Raw genomic sequence first — 19,333 nt, 5'->3', positions numbered from 1 at the left:
GATAGGAGGTATGGTGTTTTTGTGAGTATAAAGAGGGCTTTTTTTCTTAGAATTTCCAAACAAACCTGTATTTTACAGATTTTTTTTTTTCCTCTGGAGTGTTGACTTATGATCTTAAAAGTTTTACCACCCCGCTTTCCATGCTTGTTTCTTGCATATGGGTGTGTGGGATTGCCCTCTGGTGGCCTAATACAGAGAGCTGTGGCAACTTTTGAAAGAAAACATCACAACTATGTTGCAGGTCTGTAAACACTGGTAGTAATTGACTTCGTAAAGTCACTGTTTGGCAATAGTTCCATACCCTGGAACCTGAGATACCACCATTTGCTGGTTACTTGGGTTAACTATGCCATAGAGGTTGCCAAAGATGGTGTATGTCTTTTTATGACTGCAGTTTTGTCCTCCCCAAATGAAATTAATTAGGAGCGTGCACTTCAAGAGATATCTAGGAAAACCATGAAAATAAAATAAAATAAATTCATACTCTGAAGGGTTTACCTAGACTATTTTGAAGTATATCAGAAAATGAAAAATACGTGCCAAAGAGCTAAACAGTAATCCTGTTGTGTGCTGTGGTTTTAGTCTAGCTTGTAGTAAAGCTCTTCGAGTTAATGGGCTGCTCATGGAAGACTCCCAATGGATCTCACTCGGAGAGTAGAGGCTGAGCACTCCCACAGTAATCATTCTGTGCCTTTCTTCGGGATGAAGAGAAACTGATGGTAACTGTGAGAGAACAGTCAATATTTTGGAGATACTTTGGAGAAGTTTTCAACCCTTTATCTTATTCTCATTGCCTCAAGGTTCACAAGAACAGACCACCATAAAATTTTTGTGCTTTTGGCTTGTGGCCCTCTTTTTTTGCTCAGTGAAAGCAAGAAGAGGACAGAGGTGTATGGCTGTATTTCTTTTCCTTGAGAAGCAGCAGCAGCGTTGTTCTGGTTATTCTCTGGCATGATTTGGGTCAGTCGCGCACAAGTATGGTAGACATTCTTCGTGCCATGCAGTCCTGACTGAGGAGTTTCTGTAAAGCTGTTCTGTATTAATCAAGGCCTTCTCTGGCTCTTTTTCCGTTCCTTTAAATTGGTTAAAAAAATGAGATGGTGCAGTGGTGAAACCGACTGTATTTTTGAATCCAGATTTACAATTAAATTGTCTTCTGTATGAAAAAAAAAGAGAATGTATTCATAATTCTAACTGCATAAAATTAACTATCTGTGCAGATAATTTTCCTTATCTGTAATCTGACTGCTATCAGGCATGTTTTTCTCCTTATTGACAAATATAAACCCCCCAAATTTATATACAGTACATTATAATTATTAGTTATTATGTGAATTCCATATAGAAGAATATGAAGTCAGGGACTTACTGGAGACTCTTTCAGTCCCTTCTACAACATGTCTTCACGTCAGTTGGTTTTTACTTAATGTTCACCTTAATATCGCCAGTGGATCACAGCTAAAATAAAGAATTCCTTTACTATCTTTTCCTATTTTTCTTTCCCCACTTTAGATTTCATTTATTATTTCCTAGCTGTCCTACATTTTTCCCCATTAATGTATTTCTCTTTCTCTTCTCTTCTCTTTCCATCCAAACTTCTTTTGATTAACTTTCTCACCAGTCTGACTTCCTGTTCACAGTCAGCAATTCCTTTGCATAGAAACATGAACAAAGAGTCATTACAGATACTGACTTTTTTTCAGATGATTTTTCAAAAGCTGTAACAGCAATTTTTTTCCAAAGATCCTTTATTCCTGCTGCTGCAGGAAACTATGACAGAGATTTGCACTGCAAAATGCAAAACTGAGACAAACCCCTCTACCACCAGAATACTTAATTTGGTAACTTAATTTTGGATTAGAAACAATGAACCAATGTAGGAAATTCTGGTGTTGTTTAATGCCCAAGAAGTCAACCCAGTTCCTCAGCAGATGTCAGATCATCATATTTTATTTGATAAAAGGTGAGGCAGGTGGCAGAGGCTCCATGCTCTGCCAAAAACCTATTTACTTCTCTGGCAATAAGGAAGAATCATCTCACTAGAGGAAAATATTGAAAGTAAGTAGGAGCCATTTATGTCCTGATACTCCTCTCAGTATTTTTAATGAACTGGAGGAATGAGAAAATAATACCAGTAACAGGAGTTTGTTTTGTGAAATCTACTCCCAGATACAGATGTTTAGACACATAGTAGGAGCTGTTAATGTACTCTTGAGAGCCGAATCCAGCCCATTATTTCTCACCAATGTTATCAATATCATAAATAGTTTTCCAGTGCTTCCAAGTATCGGCCAAATTTGGTTATTAAATAGGTATGCACAGCCTATTTGTCATATCTGTGAGAAAACTTGTGTGCTAAGGCCCTGACCCTAGTGAAGTCATTGAGAATTTGCCATTAGTGGTCATTGAATCGGATTCTAAGTCAGAACAGAAGCTAACTCGAAACCTACTTAGCATTCGAACAGTGAATATTGTCTCTTAGTAATAGGAGAGGCCCATGACAATAAATAACATTAGTAATGATGAACAATATGTGAAAAGTGATTTTTTTCTTTAAAGCTGTTATGCTAAATATTAGTTAGACATCCATTTTCTTCTTTGTGCATGTTCTTGACAGCAAGTACAGGGTGCATAATTGAACAATGATAAAAACAGACTCTACAAAAATGAAGTGCTGAAATGAAATGCTTGAAACCTGTATTTTCATTGTACTTATCTATCACTTTGGAGATTTCTTACTGATGAAAACAAATGCATAATGTGGAATGATACTTCCAAATGTTAAATGATGCTCATGTGGTTCTCTCTGGGAAGAGAGAGGTGCAGTCATATATAAAAAGAGAAGTTAGAACTTCTTTCCCGTATATCATTTGGATGACATTTAATTGGATAGCCCTCACGGCCATCCTTAAATTGCGGTTTGGCCATCCAGACACCTCTGGAATGTGAGCAGTCCCTGAGTCTCCTACGACTCATATTTGGAGGAGAGGAAAGATGCTGTGTCTGGCTTCACCAGCCTCCTAAAATATCGAATTCTCAGTTAAATTATACTTCCATATATACCCACTAACTGTCACTGACAAAAACAGGTGAGAGGACTAGACAGATTTTCAGTTTGACTTGCTAGAGCTGATCTTATGTGCTGTTGCGTGTCCCGTCAGGCTAGCCTGATTCCTGGCCTGAATGCGTAAGTTCATTGTTTTCCAGTTTGCCCAAGATATTTCTCTGAAGGTTCATAAATCATTGCCTTAACCAACAGTGGTGCCTAACACTTCTACAGTAATCAATGTCATGCTGTTGTTAGCACTGTTAGTATGGGAGTCTTGCAGCTTTAGGATAAAACCAAGTAGAAAGGTGGAGCCCAGGGTTTCAGACAAAATGGAGCTGGCAGTTCCATATGTATAGATATAGTGCTTCTCATCTTAAATGGAAAACATTAACAGAGTCTCCAAATCAACCCAGTGTTCTTTTACGTCCTCAAAATATTGTCTGTATTTCTAGAGATTATTCAGGGTGCTCATTCCTGACACCTAATTAGACAGTTTGAAGCAGGTAAAAAATACCAGCTGAGCTGTGGAGGAAAAGGAAGTATTACATAAGGAAAGTGAGCATGTTCTGTGGCACATGATTTTGTAATGCCATGTTCCAGTCCTTTAGTAAGATGACAGAGTGAGACAGGGAAAGATCTGGTAGGATTAAGGAAGCAGGACACAAAAGCTGCAGGAGGAATAATGCTGAAGAAGAGAAGGAAAGGGAAAAAAGGTAAAACTCAGGAGAACAGAGGAAATGGAATGACTAAGATTTCAAAAAAACCCAGCAATTTAATGTAAATTGTATTCCTTTTTTAGATATGCCTGCTTGAAGTTATATTTCAAATTATGAACACCTAAGGCAAAGCTTTTTTATATGTGTATGGTAATTTGCAAGCCATTAGCTGTGATTGTGCTGACAGCATTCCAGATTCCCAGGTGATATTCTGTCCAATATCGGTCAGGCCTTATCTCAGTAAGATTTGATGTATTCCACTGACATGGCTTTAGGCCAGTTATAATCTGTTACAGTTATTTAAAAATATTAAAGCCGCATCTCAAGTGACCCCCTCTTCAAGTTATAAGTGATATAAATATAAATATAGATAAATATGACATACAAATATAATTAAATTATAAACAGAATTGGGGAAAATAGTTTTAATGATTGAAGTAAATTCAAATTTCATAACTAATTCACAGCATTTTAGTTTACATTAAATAAATGTTTAATATGGTGATAATCTTTAGAATGGGGTAAATTCCAGTATTTTCTTTTTTTTTTTTAAGTAATTACTTTTTCTACACTATTTACTGTTCTAAAGAAAAGCTTTTCTTGTAATTACTTTTATTTGCAGTTTCAGTAGCCGGTAGAGAAAGAAAAATTTTTTTCACTGGGACTGGTTCATTCAAAGTTAAAGAAAAACAGCACTTGGAAAAGCAGGAAATTTTTCTTTCCTCTTCAGGGTTCCGAGTTAAAAGCCAAAGTGGAGAAAACCTGAAGGACACAATAGTAGATTGCCAAGGGTGGTTAGCAGTTAAAGATGCAAACAGACACCTAACGTTAACTTCCCATGCAATAATGCAAATTGGGTTGTTTTTGTTTCTGCCCCTTTCTTATTTTTTTCCTGAAACTAGATCTAAGCATCCATCTGTACTTTTACTGAGCCCACGTACTTTTTAAAACCTGATAGCACTACTAGATAATGCTTCTTTTATTTAATGAATTTGATATGCAAAACTAAGATTAGGAAATAAACTTTATATCTGATGTTTCTAGCACATTTATAATACATTGAAGTCACTAGCAGAAATATTTTTAAAAATTCTAATAATAAAAAGAATAATATTGAAATAATTTTTAACAATAAATTTTAAATGCTGTCTTCATACATTTTAATTGAATTGCATTTTTTGTTCAAACACTGCTTGACAACCTGCTAAATAAAAACTCATCTAATACATCAAATTTAAGGAACTTGAATAGGTTGAGTCAGATCATAATTTGCCAGCTGAACAGCTCTTATGTATAACTCTAGTCATTGCAAATTATCTCTGGGGAAGTTGTAAGCTTCTCTGTTTTCAGGTATGTTTTAAGATAGAAACTGAAACTAAAATATATAGTGATTTAGGAATTATGTATTATTTGGAAAGATGCTTTCATTTTGTGGAGATTTTTTTTCTAACCTTTTGAATTTCCTGTTTGGAAAAAATACAGTTCATTAAATTGTAGTAGACACTGTATCATTATGAATTCTACAACCTCTATTAGAACTTCCCGTGTTTTAGATAAATGCATGAGAACTCCCTTAGACAATAAAGGCTCTAAGTGTCTTTAAGTATTAGAATATTGCAGAGTCAGTCTCATTTTATAGACTGGAGTCCTAAGTACTTTAAGCATTAAATGTTTATTTTATCCCTCTGATTTTGCTGAAGTCACACGGTACACACTCTGATCCATTTTGCTCCCTGAACAGACCTACTCCTGTACCTGGCTTTTGCAGAGCACACTTCTGCCATGATTTTCAACCTCTGCCTGGAGCAGTAAAAGTCAGGACAGAATTTAACTGTTACAGTTTTATGAATAGTCAAATGAAGCAAGCTGTTCATCTATATTTTCAAGTCTTAAATTCCACTATTTCCATATATACAGTTCATGAAGTAATCATGTAGATTCTGTTTTGTTATTGCCAATACTAAATTATGGATTTCACGCCCACTGGCATACTTGTAAATTGTCACAAATTAGTGTTGCTAGAACAAATAGTTTTATATTGCAAGGCTAGAAACCACAGTAAATGTTGTGATCTTTCACAGGGATATTCCAAGCTATTTTTTGTGTCTTGTGAAGCTTTTTTTGTTCCACATTTACATGAGGTAGATGCTCTAGGCTGATCTGTGTTGAATATAATTTTTGTTTTTCCTATAAATAACCAGCTTTCTGTAACAATTTTTGAACTATTTTTTTTGTTGTCTCTGTATAACAACTTTTATTATTATTATTATTATTATTATTATTATTATTATTACAGTCCAGAAGTTTCTGTAACTTTTTCCTTTCAATTTGGTTTATTCCTAGGAACTTAAAAATAAAAAAGTGATACTAGAGAAAAAGTGATTTAAGTCATTCAGAACTGCACATGCATAAAAGATATTGGCTCAGCTAAACCAATTTCATACACAGTTTTGGGGAAAAAAAAATGACCATTCTTTTTTTTAGATCCATCATGGAAAATTTCCCCAGCAGAATTTACTGAAGAGTGTTCTCATAAGTAAAAAGTGGAGCTTATGAATAGAATTTAGAAGTCATACTTAACTCCTGTGTAGCGTATGCACTACCTATGCATGCTGCAGTGGCATCTCTGAATTTGAAGATGTGATAGATCCCATGCTGAAAAGCCAACTGAGGAATCTTACTGGAGATAGAACTACAAGAGATCCTGTGACCAGGTGGTATTGTTCAATAAAACATCTCAGAGTGAGGTAGTTATGGTGATGGATATAGCAGTCTCATTCAATTAAAAGAACAACACTATTTTTTCAGGTGTTGTTTTTGACTAGCTGAGATGCTTGGAAATCTTCCAAATACTGAACATCAGATGCTGAAAAGAAAATTTTTACAAAATCTCTATCTCTTGTGCCAGAACCTCAGTTCTGGGACTGGCGGCTGTGAAACAGGGGAATTTCACTTGTCCCTGGCCTAACAAACCTCATCAGTCTTTCACACTCAAAGACAAAGCAAAGGCTTGTCTTTCTGGGTCCCAAGGGGGCAAGTTTAGTCAGAGTTTACTGCCCTGCACAGTTTACTTATATGCAATAATATACCTCTTCTCCTACCATACCTCTAGACTTTTAAACCTTAGGATGCTAAATGTAGAATATAGTGTACCAATTAAAGTATTTCAATTGTCTTTTTCAGAATATGAGGGTGCGGACAGTAAAAGGACAAGATTACTATTCTAAATCAGGAACAAAATTCCATGGAAAAATGGAACAAAAATTTCTTCTTGTTGACTGTAAGAAAGTCATATATGGTTCTTACAGGTAAGATCAGTTACAGTGGTGTCCATAGAACACTGGTTATCTCAATATGTCTCCTTCTTGCAAAATCTTTTTTCTATTTCTAAAAATTCTTCTGGTAAAATCTGTCAGCAAATTTGTTTATTTTTTCTGTAATTTAACAAGTTCCCATAGGTATTTATTGGTAGCTAGTCTAACACAGAGCCAAAATTTGAGGTCCTCTCTTAGTTTTTCACAAATGAGAACTAAAGGATATAGCTTTTGCTTCAGCTGAAGAATTGATAAATAAAGAGAAAAATTCTGATTTGTCTGATATTGTTTGAATTATTCTTGTTTAACATCCATTCTAGAAAATGCTAACCAAAATATTTCCTAAGCTCCTTGGATAATTCCTCCTTGCAATAATCTTCTAAAACTAACATTATAGAAATGTTCTATGGCACCCTGTAGTATATCATGGTCAAATTCAGAATTGTCCAAGTTGAACTAATCTGTATTTATACTTGGCTAAGTTCCCTTATTCTGCTCTCCACCTTCTTTCCAGTATATGTGTGCAGAGCATAGGCTGGCAGAACTTACAGCTTTGCAGAGTTGGAAAAAAAATAAGTTAAAACAAGCACAATTTTGTCTCACACGTTATTAGATATTTTCCTTCTTTTCACGCGACATCTCTCTCCTTTGCCCACTGAATTAACTTCTACCAGCCTGGTGTCAGGGTGCCAGATCCATAGCCACTGGCTTTCATAGCTTTCCACCACTGTAAGCTTTTGACAATCTCGCTCTTTATTTCCTCTGAGATTCAGCCAACCCCAAATTCAGACTGATGTGTATAAATGGTAGTGAGGTAAGTGACAAGTTCATAAATGAATCAGTGTAAGAGAGTCCAGAGAGAGTCTGAAAGCTTTGATATCTACAGACAGTGTTAGAGTTTGTGAGAATGTGATAGTTTTTCTTATTTCATTTTGAAAAATAACACTGCTTTAAGACCTGGTGCTGCGGGGGCTGCAGTCATCAATTTCTGTAGAAATTAAGCTTGATTGGTAAAAGAATCTAGTGATTTTTATCAGGAAAGATGAGTCTTTCTGAATTCTTGCTCTCTGAATTCAATTTAAAGTTAAGATTATTTTTTTAATATTACAAAATATACTATTTTTAATAAGTAATTTAATGAAAATGAATAGAAAAAAAATTGTGTGTAAAAATTTAATTTAATCTCAGTACACTTTTATTTCTTGAAAGATACAAAACTAACAAAACAAATAAAATCAGTAAGATATATACATGAATAGAACAAATCTTTTACCTAACATCCAGAAGAGAAATGCAAATAAAATACGTTGATTGATTTCATTTAAATTTTCTTTCACTTATTTTTTGACATGAAAGCAGGATAATAAAACAGTTTTTTATTTGTTATAATCTACAGGTTACATGGTTGTAACACCATGACATTAGGCTTGTTGAAACTTCCTTAATGTACATGTTAATGTATTTTCTCTCTTTTTACAGCTATAAAGTAGCTATAAAACTGCTTTCTCCACTGAGGCTTTTCTCCACTTTTAGCATGTCTTCAGCTATTCTAAGTACAATAGAAAAGAGAAAAACCTCCTTCATCTCAATATTGCACATTACAGTTAAAAGAAGTATTAATATCCAGTCTGTGTGCATAGTAGAAAATGTAATCTTTTTAACAATTCCGAAATGCGTCTCTTTAAAAATGTATTTAAAATAAAGTATATTCACAACTGTGGAAACAATTCTGCATGTTATTCCAAATACACTCAACATAACCACACATCAACATTCTCTGACTCAGGATTGAATACAGTGGGTCTAATCAACCCTAGTTTCTGTCTTTGTGGAGATAATTTTGTACCATTTGGCAGTTGTACTCCAGTGTTCCACATTTGTGAATACTTTTTGCAATATCCAGTGTTTATAAGGGCAATTATGTAGTTACACAACCATTCCTGTTCCCATTGAAATCAGTGGAAAGTCTCCTACTGAGTTCAAATGGCATTAGATTAGACCTCCCAAATCCAAATTGGATGAATCATGCCCACAATTATTTATTTATTTAAAAAGTATGCCTGCAAAATCCAAGTTTGGGGGAAAGCTTTCTTATCAAGAGGAAGCAGTGTAATGCATTAATTCAGAAGAACTGTTTCTAATGGTCATTTGTTCTCTTTTCAGCTTTATGTGGTCATTTGAAAAAACCAACCTCAGTATGGTTCAAGTTATCACAGGACAGCTGGTTGAGTCCTTTGATGAAGAGTTCAGGACACTGTATGCCCGTTCTTCTGTTCCTAGTTCATTTGCCCCCGAATTAGTGCGAGTAAACAGTCGCAGGACACTTTGGGATAATGATACATACCAACACTCGGTGTCTTCCTTGGCTTCAGTTTCTAGCCAAAGGAACCTTTTTGGCAGGCAAGATCAGGTTCACAAGCTGGATCCTGTTTATTTGAAAACTCGCGGAAGATATGCAGTAATTGAAATCGATAAATACGGCTTGAGAAATCAAACCTATAATAAACAACCATTTCATCCAGGTTTTAATATGCAAAATCCAATCCAGCAGTATCAACCTAGTGAAAAAAATGAGCACTGGAAGAGACATAGCTATGCTGGAGAGAAGCCAGAAAGGACTCCTTACCTATTGCTCAACAGAGCTATTAATAGAGCCAATAATCCATCAAATACTTGGAAAATGCCATCTGATAGCCTTAGTATTGTATCTTCATTACGAGGAGGATATGCAAATAACTACAATGCACCGCAGCAAAGTTTTGCTGATCAGTTTTCGCGACCAAAGATAAATCTCGCAGAAAGGAATTCAATTGTACGGAGATCTTTTAATGGAACAGATAATCATATCCGCCATCTGCAGCAAAGGATGCCGACCCTTGAGCACACGACGAAATCATTCCTACGTAACTGGCGAATTAAGTCATACCTAAATGATCAATCAGATTATCCAGCAGAGTCTAATGGATCAGCCTTGGGTGACAGATATGAGGGCTATGACACAGCTGAAAATATTAAAGCTCATGCCCTTTATTCTCATTCTCGCTTAAGATCATCACTGGTGTTTCAGCCAACTCTACCCGAACAGCAGGAAGTAAGCAGCTGTGCAAGTTCTTCAAATTCAACTATAATTGGCTCAGAAGGAAGTGCAACACCTAAAGGGACATCTAATCATGCCCCAAGTGTGGAAAATGGAACAGGTAATATTTTAGAAGAGCTTAGCACAAATGCCCCACTTAAATCAGATGCACCAAAAAACCACAGAATTCATGCTGCAGACAACACAAAACCTAGTGTAAATTCAAATGCAACAGGGGACTCGCCTGTCTACTTGTACACAACACTGTGTGCAGACAAACATGCAGAAAATCTGAAGAACCTTCAAAATGAAAATATACTGAAAAGGAGAAGTTTTCCCATGTTTAATTCAAAGTCTATATTAGACCCTGGTGCCAGCAAACAGGCATCCAGTTATGTTTACAGCACACTGACTAGGCATAGGCTTAAAGAGCCAGTTAGTCCAAAACTTCCAGAGGATTTACTAAAAAGCTCTAAAAGTTTGCACAGTGTGACCAACCACTTACCACAAGAGGAGAAGAATCTCGGAGGAGAGCTAAAGAATCCGACTGCTACCAAGGCAATCTCTATGGCTGCTCTAGTTGAAGCCAGCAAAGAGGAGTCAAGTAAGGACTGCACGTCAAAGAAAGAAACTAAGAATTCCCCAAGTTTTCTAAAAAAAGGATCCCAGAAATTGCGGTCACTTCTTAATCTCACACCAGACAAGAAGGAAAACTTGTCAAAAAACAAAGCTCCTGCCTTTTACAGAATGTGTAGTAGTTCTGACACTTTGGTTTCTGAGGAAGAGAATCAAAAACCAAAGATTTCTGAGAATAAGACAGATTCTTCTCCAAGGAGAAAGAGAAACACATCATCAAATTCTCAAGGTAGCTTGCACAGAAGTAAAGAAGATGTCACGAGTAGCCCAACAAAGTCTCCAAAGTCTCCGAAGTCACCAAAACCACCAAAACCTCCGTCTGATGAATGCAATAAAAAGTGTCCTGTCCTGTGCCCCCTTGAAAGTAAGTTCATAGAAACTGCAGGAGATGCATCTACCCCAAGATTTAACACAGAACAAATTCAGTATCAAGATGTAAAAGAAATTACAATGACTGCTACTCCTGACACTGCACCCCTTTCTACTCTACAAAGAGCAAGTTCAGTGACACCCCAGCTGGCAAGCTCAAAACGCCAAGAGGAGCTAAGACCTCGTTTGAGTGAAAGGCGTGTTTATAGTCGCTTTGAACCATTCTGTAAAATGGAAAATGCTAGCCAATCTGCAGAAAATGCACCAAATACCAGTTTACATCTCTCGGATATCAAAAGCAAACCCTTAGGGAATAATTATGGCAGGAGTAATCACATGGTCAGCTACAACTCAACCGCTTACCATCCACTGCAGCCTAATGAAAATAAGTTCAGAGGATTTATGCAAAAGTTTGGAAACTTTCTACACAAAAATAAGTAAAACTTTTATTGATTGGGGACTGTCTGAAATTCAGCAAGAGTAGCAAAGCTGTGCATTCCTAACTGGATAAGACTGATAGGCAACTTTTGTAGAGCTTACTTGGGTTTCTTCAGGGGCTGGGACATTAGAATGAATGTATATATTTTTACATAATTATCCTAGAATTATTATACTTAAGTCATTACAGAAATTCTGTGTCCATAAGATGTCTCAAGGGAGTTGTTTATAGTGTTTATATTGTAACATTAATTTTATACATTTTCCTTGTGAAGAAAATATGTACTAGTGTATTGTAAGACTAAGTGTAAAACAGAGATGGAGGATGTTTTTAAAGTTCAAATAATACTTTTCCAAAGATTTGCCCTTTAAAAATAGCATAGCACTAGGAATAGTGGCTTGTATCTTTTCAGCATTTATGTACTCTTTAAAATGATAAACGCAAATGTTAATTCATTACATGTTATTTAGCCTTTAAACTCATCTTGGAAAGCCTCTTTTAGGCTTTATCTTGTTACTAATTTACCCAAGAGCATCTATCGAACTGTTTGGGCCACAGATGGATCTTACTTACTTTATTAGATTTTCGACGTAATTTGATATTTTTCTGAAGTACTTGGCACCACAGATCTTAAAGTGACCTTAATCTGAGCTTTCACAGACTTGTTTACAAGGTTAAACCAGTGTGAATGTAGGATGAAAGTAAAAAAAAAAGAAAAAAAAAAAAACAAGATGCCTTGGAAAGAAGTTACAACTAGTTTAGATTTCAACTGATTAATTACATTTGTATAACATGCCAGTATTCTGTAATGTATTCTAGAAAATATCCTTTGTTACAATTTTCACTTTGGTGTTTCCAAAAAAAAATTGTCTGTGGACTTCCATTTCTCAGGTAAGTTTTGAGTTTCACATGCAACAGTCTTTTTTAAATGTTGGCAGATATATTTGTAACTGTGACTTTAATAACCTAATTTTTTGAAAAACGTTGAAAGCACTTAAGTCTAGCCATATGATGGGGATGTCAGCTCAATGCTGCAATGCTTGAATTGTTCATTTCCTGCTGCCTTATGTCAGGATGGTAGCTACAAAGCCAGGAGTGATTAGCTATCTATGAGGTTCACAAAGCTCACCACATCAAACAGTGAGACACCTCTCCTAGGCCACAGAAAGTATCAGTGAAAGGTGGTAGCAAGTGTTCAACTTTAGTGAAGGTATTTAGGCACCTAATTACCATCTAAAGGGATGCATCTGTGTTCATCCAAGCCTTTCAATCATAAAAATTCTCCTGATATTAAGTGCCTAAGCCAGATCAGTTCTTATGAAAAATACAGCCAGAGTGATGTGTTTTGGCAGCAGCATGGCTGCTACTTCTCATCAGTAGGAATTAGCCGAGACATCCAACTGAGATTCACAAAACTATGGCTCATATGTTTTATAGGTAGTTAGGCATGCTTTGAGAACAAACACTAAGAATTAAGCCCCGCAAGTGAGAGAGTGAAAAATGCCTTATTAGTAAAACTGATTGTGGGTTACAACTGCAACAGTCACCAGGCAGCTTAGCATTATCAGGATTTAGGCAGCACTGTAAATTTCCAGCAAAAGAAATACAGAAATATGGGAAACTTGATTGCTGAAAGCTTATATAGCTAAAGTCTTTGCACCCGTAATGTTTCAGGAGCACGTTTTAAGATTACACTTTAGTCTTAGATCTGAAAGGTCCTACAGCCTTCTGTGGTGGGGTCCCACTGTGAAGGGCCTGGCTTTATTCTTCAAACACCAAAAAGGTGTTTTGTGCAACAGCTGGATCAAGTTCTACCTGTGTCTTTTCTACTTGTGGCTGTGGCAAGAGATTTTATGCTGAAATCTGCTTGTCACCTGTAACCTGCCCCTGCTCCCAGGAGCTCACAGTAGTTATGTCTGTGACTTCAGTGAAGCAGGCTCACCTTTTTGTTCAAACTGTTTCTCAGGCAACCTTACTGGAGAACATGACACATCATAGCAATAACTGCTCCACTGTGAGGACGGTGTTTATTTTTAAGTCATGTGTCTCAAACCTCTGCTGAAAATTCCAGTCCCCACTTTACCCGTTATCATGGAAGCAATTTTATGAATTTCTTCATGAACACTAGTCACACTGTTTGCTCCATGGTGAAATGTCATAGTTGGTATTTTTCCTAAATGGCCAGTCATACTGGAAATATTCTGTCCCAACAGAGGCAGCGATTTCAAACTCTGACCCCTGTGCAAGGAGTGCCCCCTTACTATTCCAGGAGTATATTCAATATAGACACAGCATACTTCCAAAGCTAACCAGCCAACAGCAAGGCCGTTCACACTGTACTTTTTATAATCTTAATATTTGTTAGCAAGACAGTTATTTGGGATAGTATCCAAATTAACAGGACGGCAAAGGAACATAAGATGCAGGTAGTGCTAAAAATGGTGTAGATAGATAGATAGGTTTAGGGGAATCTTTAGATTTCCCTTATACTCGTATGAGCTCTGACATATACTTGCAGGCAACACTATATTTGGGAAGAAAATGAAAGAGGGGAGGACAAGAGCCTTCTGGCAAATTTTGAAATGACAGTTCTTTGCATTCTGTAGTAAAGTTAGGAAATCCATCTTGATACAATCTGGAAATATTTTACTATTTTTTGATCAAATTTGATTTCTAATTAGAGAGTCCTGAGAAAACAAATGATTTAATTTACAAAGCCTTGTGTGTTTATAGATGTATAGTGTTATTTTATATTTATACCCTAAAGATGAAGAGGCTTCAGTGAAAAGCCCGCTTATAGTCTGAATAATATAAAATATTAATCACAGTAGAACTAGAAGGGTTTTTTTTTTTTTCCTTTTCAGATATTTCCTCAGAGACACTGCATAAGAATGTTGCTGCATTAAGGCCTGATCCAACATTAACTGAAATGAATGAAAAAGACCTCCACTGACCTCAATGGAAGTTGGATCAGACTCTTAATGTACTGGCACTGCTATTTTAGAAATGTTACAAGGCAGGATGCTGCCTGAGGAGCATGAGGCTCCGATTCCAGGGAATATAGCAGGAATACAGCTACTTCTTCAGAGCTGGGGGAGCACAGCAGGGAGCTCTATGGGGCAGCTGCTGCAAGGACCAACTGTATCACATTTTCTCCAGATTTTTTTGTTAAAGGTGGGAAAACAATGTTCTTCCATTCATATCTGATTTGCCTTGTGTCTGTGGTGAATCTGATTATTTAACAGGATAAAATGGAGAAGTAGAAAAAAGAATAGATACCTGCATCCTCATCTTGAACAAGAAAGTGATATGCACATTTTTGGAGGGAAAAATGTAATTTATATTTTCGCACTGTCTTTTCCCAAGCTTTTCTTGATGGTCCTCCTTTTCCCAAGGAGATGCATTTTGTTTCATTTGCCATAAAAGCAATGCTTTACGCATTGCATGTTAGTTACACTCCAGGCACGCCCAATGCACTCCCAGTTTTGTAAGGCTGTGAAGTAATAGCAATTACTGTGCATGACAGTCATTTGGCCAAATGGCTTGGGACTTGCGAAATCCATAAAAAATTATGTGTCATTTCCACATTAAATGGAGCTTTATTGGCATCATAATGGATCAAAGACGGTGCCTATGTGAAAGCTGATGAGAACTGTGGAAGGGCGGAGGTGGCTGTCAGGAGCACAGTGGGCAGCGTAAGGCTGTGCAGCAAGCAGTGTCAGTAGATGCAGACCCCTCGTACGGTGTGCAGTGCATTCACATCGTAAATAAACCACACCACGTGCAGTCGTAATACCCCGTGAATAAATTGCTTCATTTCTTCAGCCTTGTAATAAAGTTTATACTGCTTCTCAGATTGCAAAATGTTATTATCCTTTTTTAATAAACTTGCCTAAAGAACTGTACTCTCTATGCATGCTAACAAATATGAACTAGATGTAAAGAGAGCTTAAAAATTAAGATGAATTGAATTTACAGCTGTCTAACATGAGGGTAATATTATTTCTTACAAATCTTGAGAGTGAAAAATAAGACTAAGCTTATCAGGTGATAGACATTTGTCCATTAATAGCTGAAGAGATAATATTGTTCAGAGAAAAACTGTGTTTTACCATTTTTCAGCTTTCTAAAATGTATTAGGAAATGTCATCATTTATAAAAGGAGTCATATGGAAAATAATACCAAAATCTGTTGCGAGACTATGTAAAAATAAATTTTAAAACAGCTCCATGAAGCTGTACGATAAATACTATTTGTGTTCATCTGTAGCATTCTTTTTTCTGTACAACAAGCTGTACAACTAATACGTAGCTTTGCAACTGTAAGTATACATACGCAGAGATCAGTAAGGTTATTGTGGTGCTTACTGTAATGTATTCCCCATATCAATATTGTGCTGGACAGATGGGCTAGTTCATATCTTGGATACTGTGATATTTTAGTTTATTTCCATTTAAGTCAAGAGAGTTAGAACAACAAAAAGCTGCAGTCGTTCACTGGTTGTTCAGCCATGTTACTCCTGTTTTTGTCTTCCCTTGCATGAGTACATATCCCATTAGCACCCCTGTGAGAAGGGAGGAGGCAGCACTGCGCAAAAGGCCGCCTTGCCGTTTCATTCTCTTTTTCATACAGGCACTTACAGCTGTCTTAGTACCTTTCAAAAGAGTGATTTTTTTCAGTTTTTAACTCAAAGCTAAGGGTTACAGTTAAGCCTCCTTTCTTCACATTTCGACGTGACCCCAAGGGGTCACGTGTTCTCAGACCTAGGTCCTGTCTTGAGAAAGGAGATAGAAGAAAAACTTTGCTCTTGGTTAGCTCAGAATGGAGGGAGTTTGCTCTAATCAAAGCTTCTAGTTAGGATTTCTCCTTTGGTAACATTGACTAGTTAAGTTTTGTCTGATCCTCTTCTTGCTTGGAGCTATGAAAAAACAGTTTTCATATATTGCCACATTTGAAGAAGTGGCCAAGTCTTCTTTCTGAAAATCCAGTAGGATTTAGGGTGCTATATTACCAAATCAATTCTTTGGATACTTTGAAAATATCTTTGTGTATTTCTGGAAGAGGATCTAGTTTAATAAAAATGACTGGAAATCCCCCAGGAAGAAACCGCTGGATTCTGTGAACATGATGCATCTTTCTCCCACCATATGTGTTAGCACAACTAAAAACTCCATGGATAAATGCAAAAGATTTTGGGAGGAACAATAAACATTTCTGATAAGAGGCCCATGATATATGCTAATTTTGATAGTGTTGCTTCCCTATGTAAATATAGATGAAAAAAATTACTTCTTGTGCCTCTGAAGCACACAGAATTTATGACAGTCCAAGCAGAAATATTTTAAAGACTAAGCGCCAGCGGCAAGATTTTATTGTGTTTAAGAAACAAATGTAACTCATTTACTAACATTCGAAACGGGACTCATACATAGCTGTTGTACAGTGTCTGCTCTTGCCTCATTTAGCAATGAACGTGCTCAAAATTCAAACTGATTGCCTGCAGCTTCCTAGGCCTTCGGATAAGCCCTGAACAACCGATCCAATGAAACATTAAACACACCTTTAAACTAGGCAGTCCCAAGATAAAGTTAAAGCATAATGCCAGGCGTACATTTATGTGCTTTGTTAGATTTTGGTGTAAAAAAAACCTCAGCAAAGTCTTACAAGAACCAGCTTGCATATTTTGGGAAAGTGTTAAATATATGATTTTGTTGTCATCTTTGGGCCATGTCTGATTTTGACACACCATAGCAGACATGTTTCTTCCAACTCTTTCATAAGCTGGTGTAAAAATATGGTTCTGATTTTAGGGTCTAGACCCTCAGTGCAGGATCCCTGTGGATCCATGGCAATCCATCAGATTTCAGAAGGTGGCATGGAAGTGAGTTCAAATAACTAAGAAAAAAAAAAATCAACTAGACAAAACAGAAAAGCATCTGCACATATTTCCACATAGAGGAAAGGCAGGAAGCAAAATCAGAAGATAAAGCCATAAATGACATTCACAATGTAATTTTTGCCTGCTGAAAATGGAAGCTGGTACACCAATGCTATAGAAGTGGTCCTTGGGTTTAAAAAAAAAAAAAAAAATTATCTGGTCTTCGGTTAAAAACAGCTGAGAAACACTGATCTAGATAATGTAAAAGAAACACAAGGCGTGTTACAAACACACAAGACCCAGAAGAGGTATTACTGACTCCAAAGGAGAAAAGAAAGAATTTTAAAACTTCTGGAAGAAAAAAAAAAGGATTTCTGTTAAGTTGACTTCGATACTGACAGATGTATAAGAATGTCCTGGTTTCATTTAAAATTGTTACTTAATATATAAATCCGTTTTCTCAGATGGAATTCCTGGATTACATAGTAGCTATGTTATGGATGTACTGTGTATGTACAGATACAAACCAAAATTTGTCTTGAAATAATTTATTACTTTTATTTTTTACCAAATAAAATGTTTCTTTTAAAGCTCAGCTCATTTCTGTGTTCTTGTTTTCACTGCCTTGCACTATTAGTAACATTTTTCATTTCAAAGTGTAGAACATCTTTTAAAAAAACGCTGACATCAAATCTGTTGAGTAGCATGTTATAAATTTAGGTCTCACGGATGTGTGTGGATGCATAGGTCTTTGCAGAATTGTAACATCTTTAGCTGTGTCATGTACAGGATCAACAAACCATCCAACCAACAGATAAAGGATCAGAGCTGACATCACTTTAATGTAAAATTTCTGAAATAGAATACAGGTAGCAACAAGCTAGATCAAAAATCAAACAGGATCAGATCAACCATTAGCATCCTGTGTTTACTTTCAGAGCCTTGTATCACTTCCTTGCTCTGACATTTCTGATTTGTTTGCCTTCCTGTTTATTCTACCTCGCTAGCAGTCAGGTTCAATAGTCTTTTCCATTTCCTCCTTCCATCTCCACCTCAATTTCCTGCTTCTCATTTATATGAAACATCCACCAGAAATCTGTTTGCCTACCTCTTGCCTTGTAAATGCTTCTGAAAAATTCACTTCCATCACATGGCTCACGTGAATTAGCTTCTGATGACTACTCTATGCATGAGTGTATACTAATACTGAATGGCTAATGAGGAATTGATTTTGAATCCCAAATATGTGCTTAGTGCTTTTAAAAAGCAAGTAGGAAACACAGAAACCTTTCCTGAACAGTTACAGTCTATATTTAGACATTATGGTTGAAGGAAATTAAGAGTAGGAGAGGAGGGAAAAAGAAAAGGACAAAGATTATGAAATGATGAGGCAGCTTTTCAGCTACTACAAATGAAGACCTTGGTGCCTGGGGTTATGGAGATGTATATGCAGACACACATGCATATACCTAAATGAATGGTACTGAGGCTCTTACTTATGTAGGAGCTTCTACTTATATAGAAATAAAAGTAAAATTCATCTCAGTTAATTGACCTCAAACCTTTTCCTGGTTACCACATACAAGAATATATTGTAATTCCCATCTCTTCTCCCTTCCTTCCTCAATTTCTTTAATTTATGTCCAGCCTACACTTACCCTGCCAGCAACTCTGTCTGCAGCATTTTGAGCTTCACTAAGTAAATACTAGAAAACCCCAACCCTTTAATCTTCTGGAAGTATCAATTGGTTTGAATTGGAAGCCGTGCCTATAGCCAAATGAAGCCAAGACTGAATCACATTAGCTGGGGATATCTGAGAGTGAAGTACTTGTGTGTCATTCATTATTGAAAATG

The 19,333-nt window shown here is 36.4% G+C and overlaps 1 protein-coding gene across 1 annotated transcript in view; it reads left to right on the top strand.

Moving 5' to 3' along the window:
- Positions 1 to 11,601, top strand: part of FAM83B (family with sequence similarity 83 member B) — a 43,842-nt gene extending 32,241 nt beyond the window's left edge. The window contains exons 3-4 of the mRNA XM_013953235.2: positions 6,949 to 7,073; positions 9,243 to 11,601. Coding sequence (XP_013808689.2) covers positions 6,949 to 7,073; positions 9,243 to 11,601 — 2,484 coding nt within the window. The remainder of the gene's footprint in view (positions 1 to 6,948; positions 7,074 to 9,242) is intronic.
- Positions 11,602 to 19,333: the final 7,732 nt, after the last annotated feature.

This window comes from Apteryx mantelli, chromosome 3 (assembly GCF_036417845.1).
Source record: "Apteryx mantelli isolate bAptMan1 chromosome 3, bAptMan1.hap1, whole genome shotgun sequence".
Taxonomy (NCBI): Eukaryota; Metazoa; Chordata; class Aves; order Apterygiformes; family Apterygidae; genus Apteryx; species Apteryx mantelli.
The sequence above is the reverse complement of the archived record's forward strand: the minus strand, read 5'-3'. Positions and strand labels throughout refer to the sequence as shown.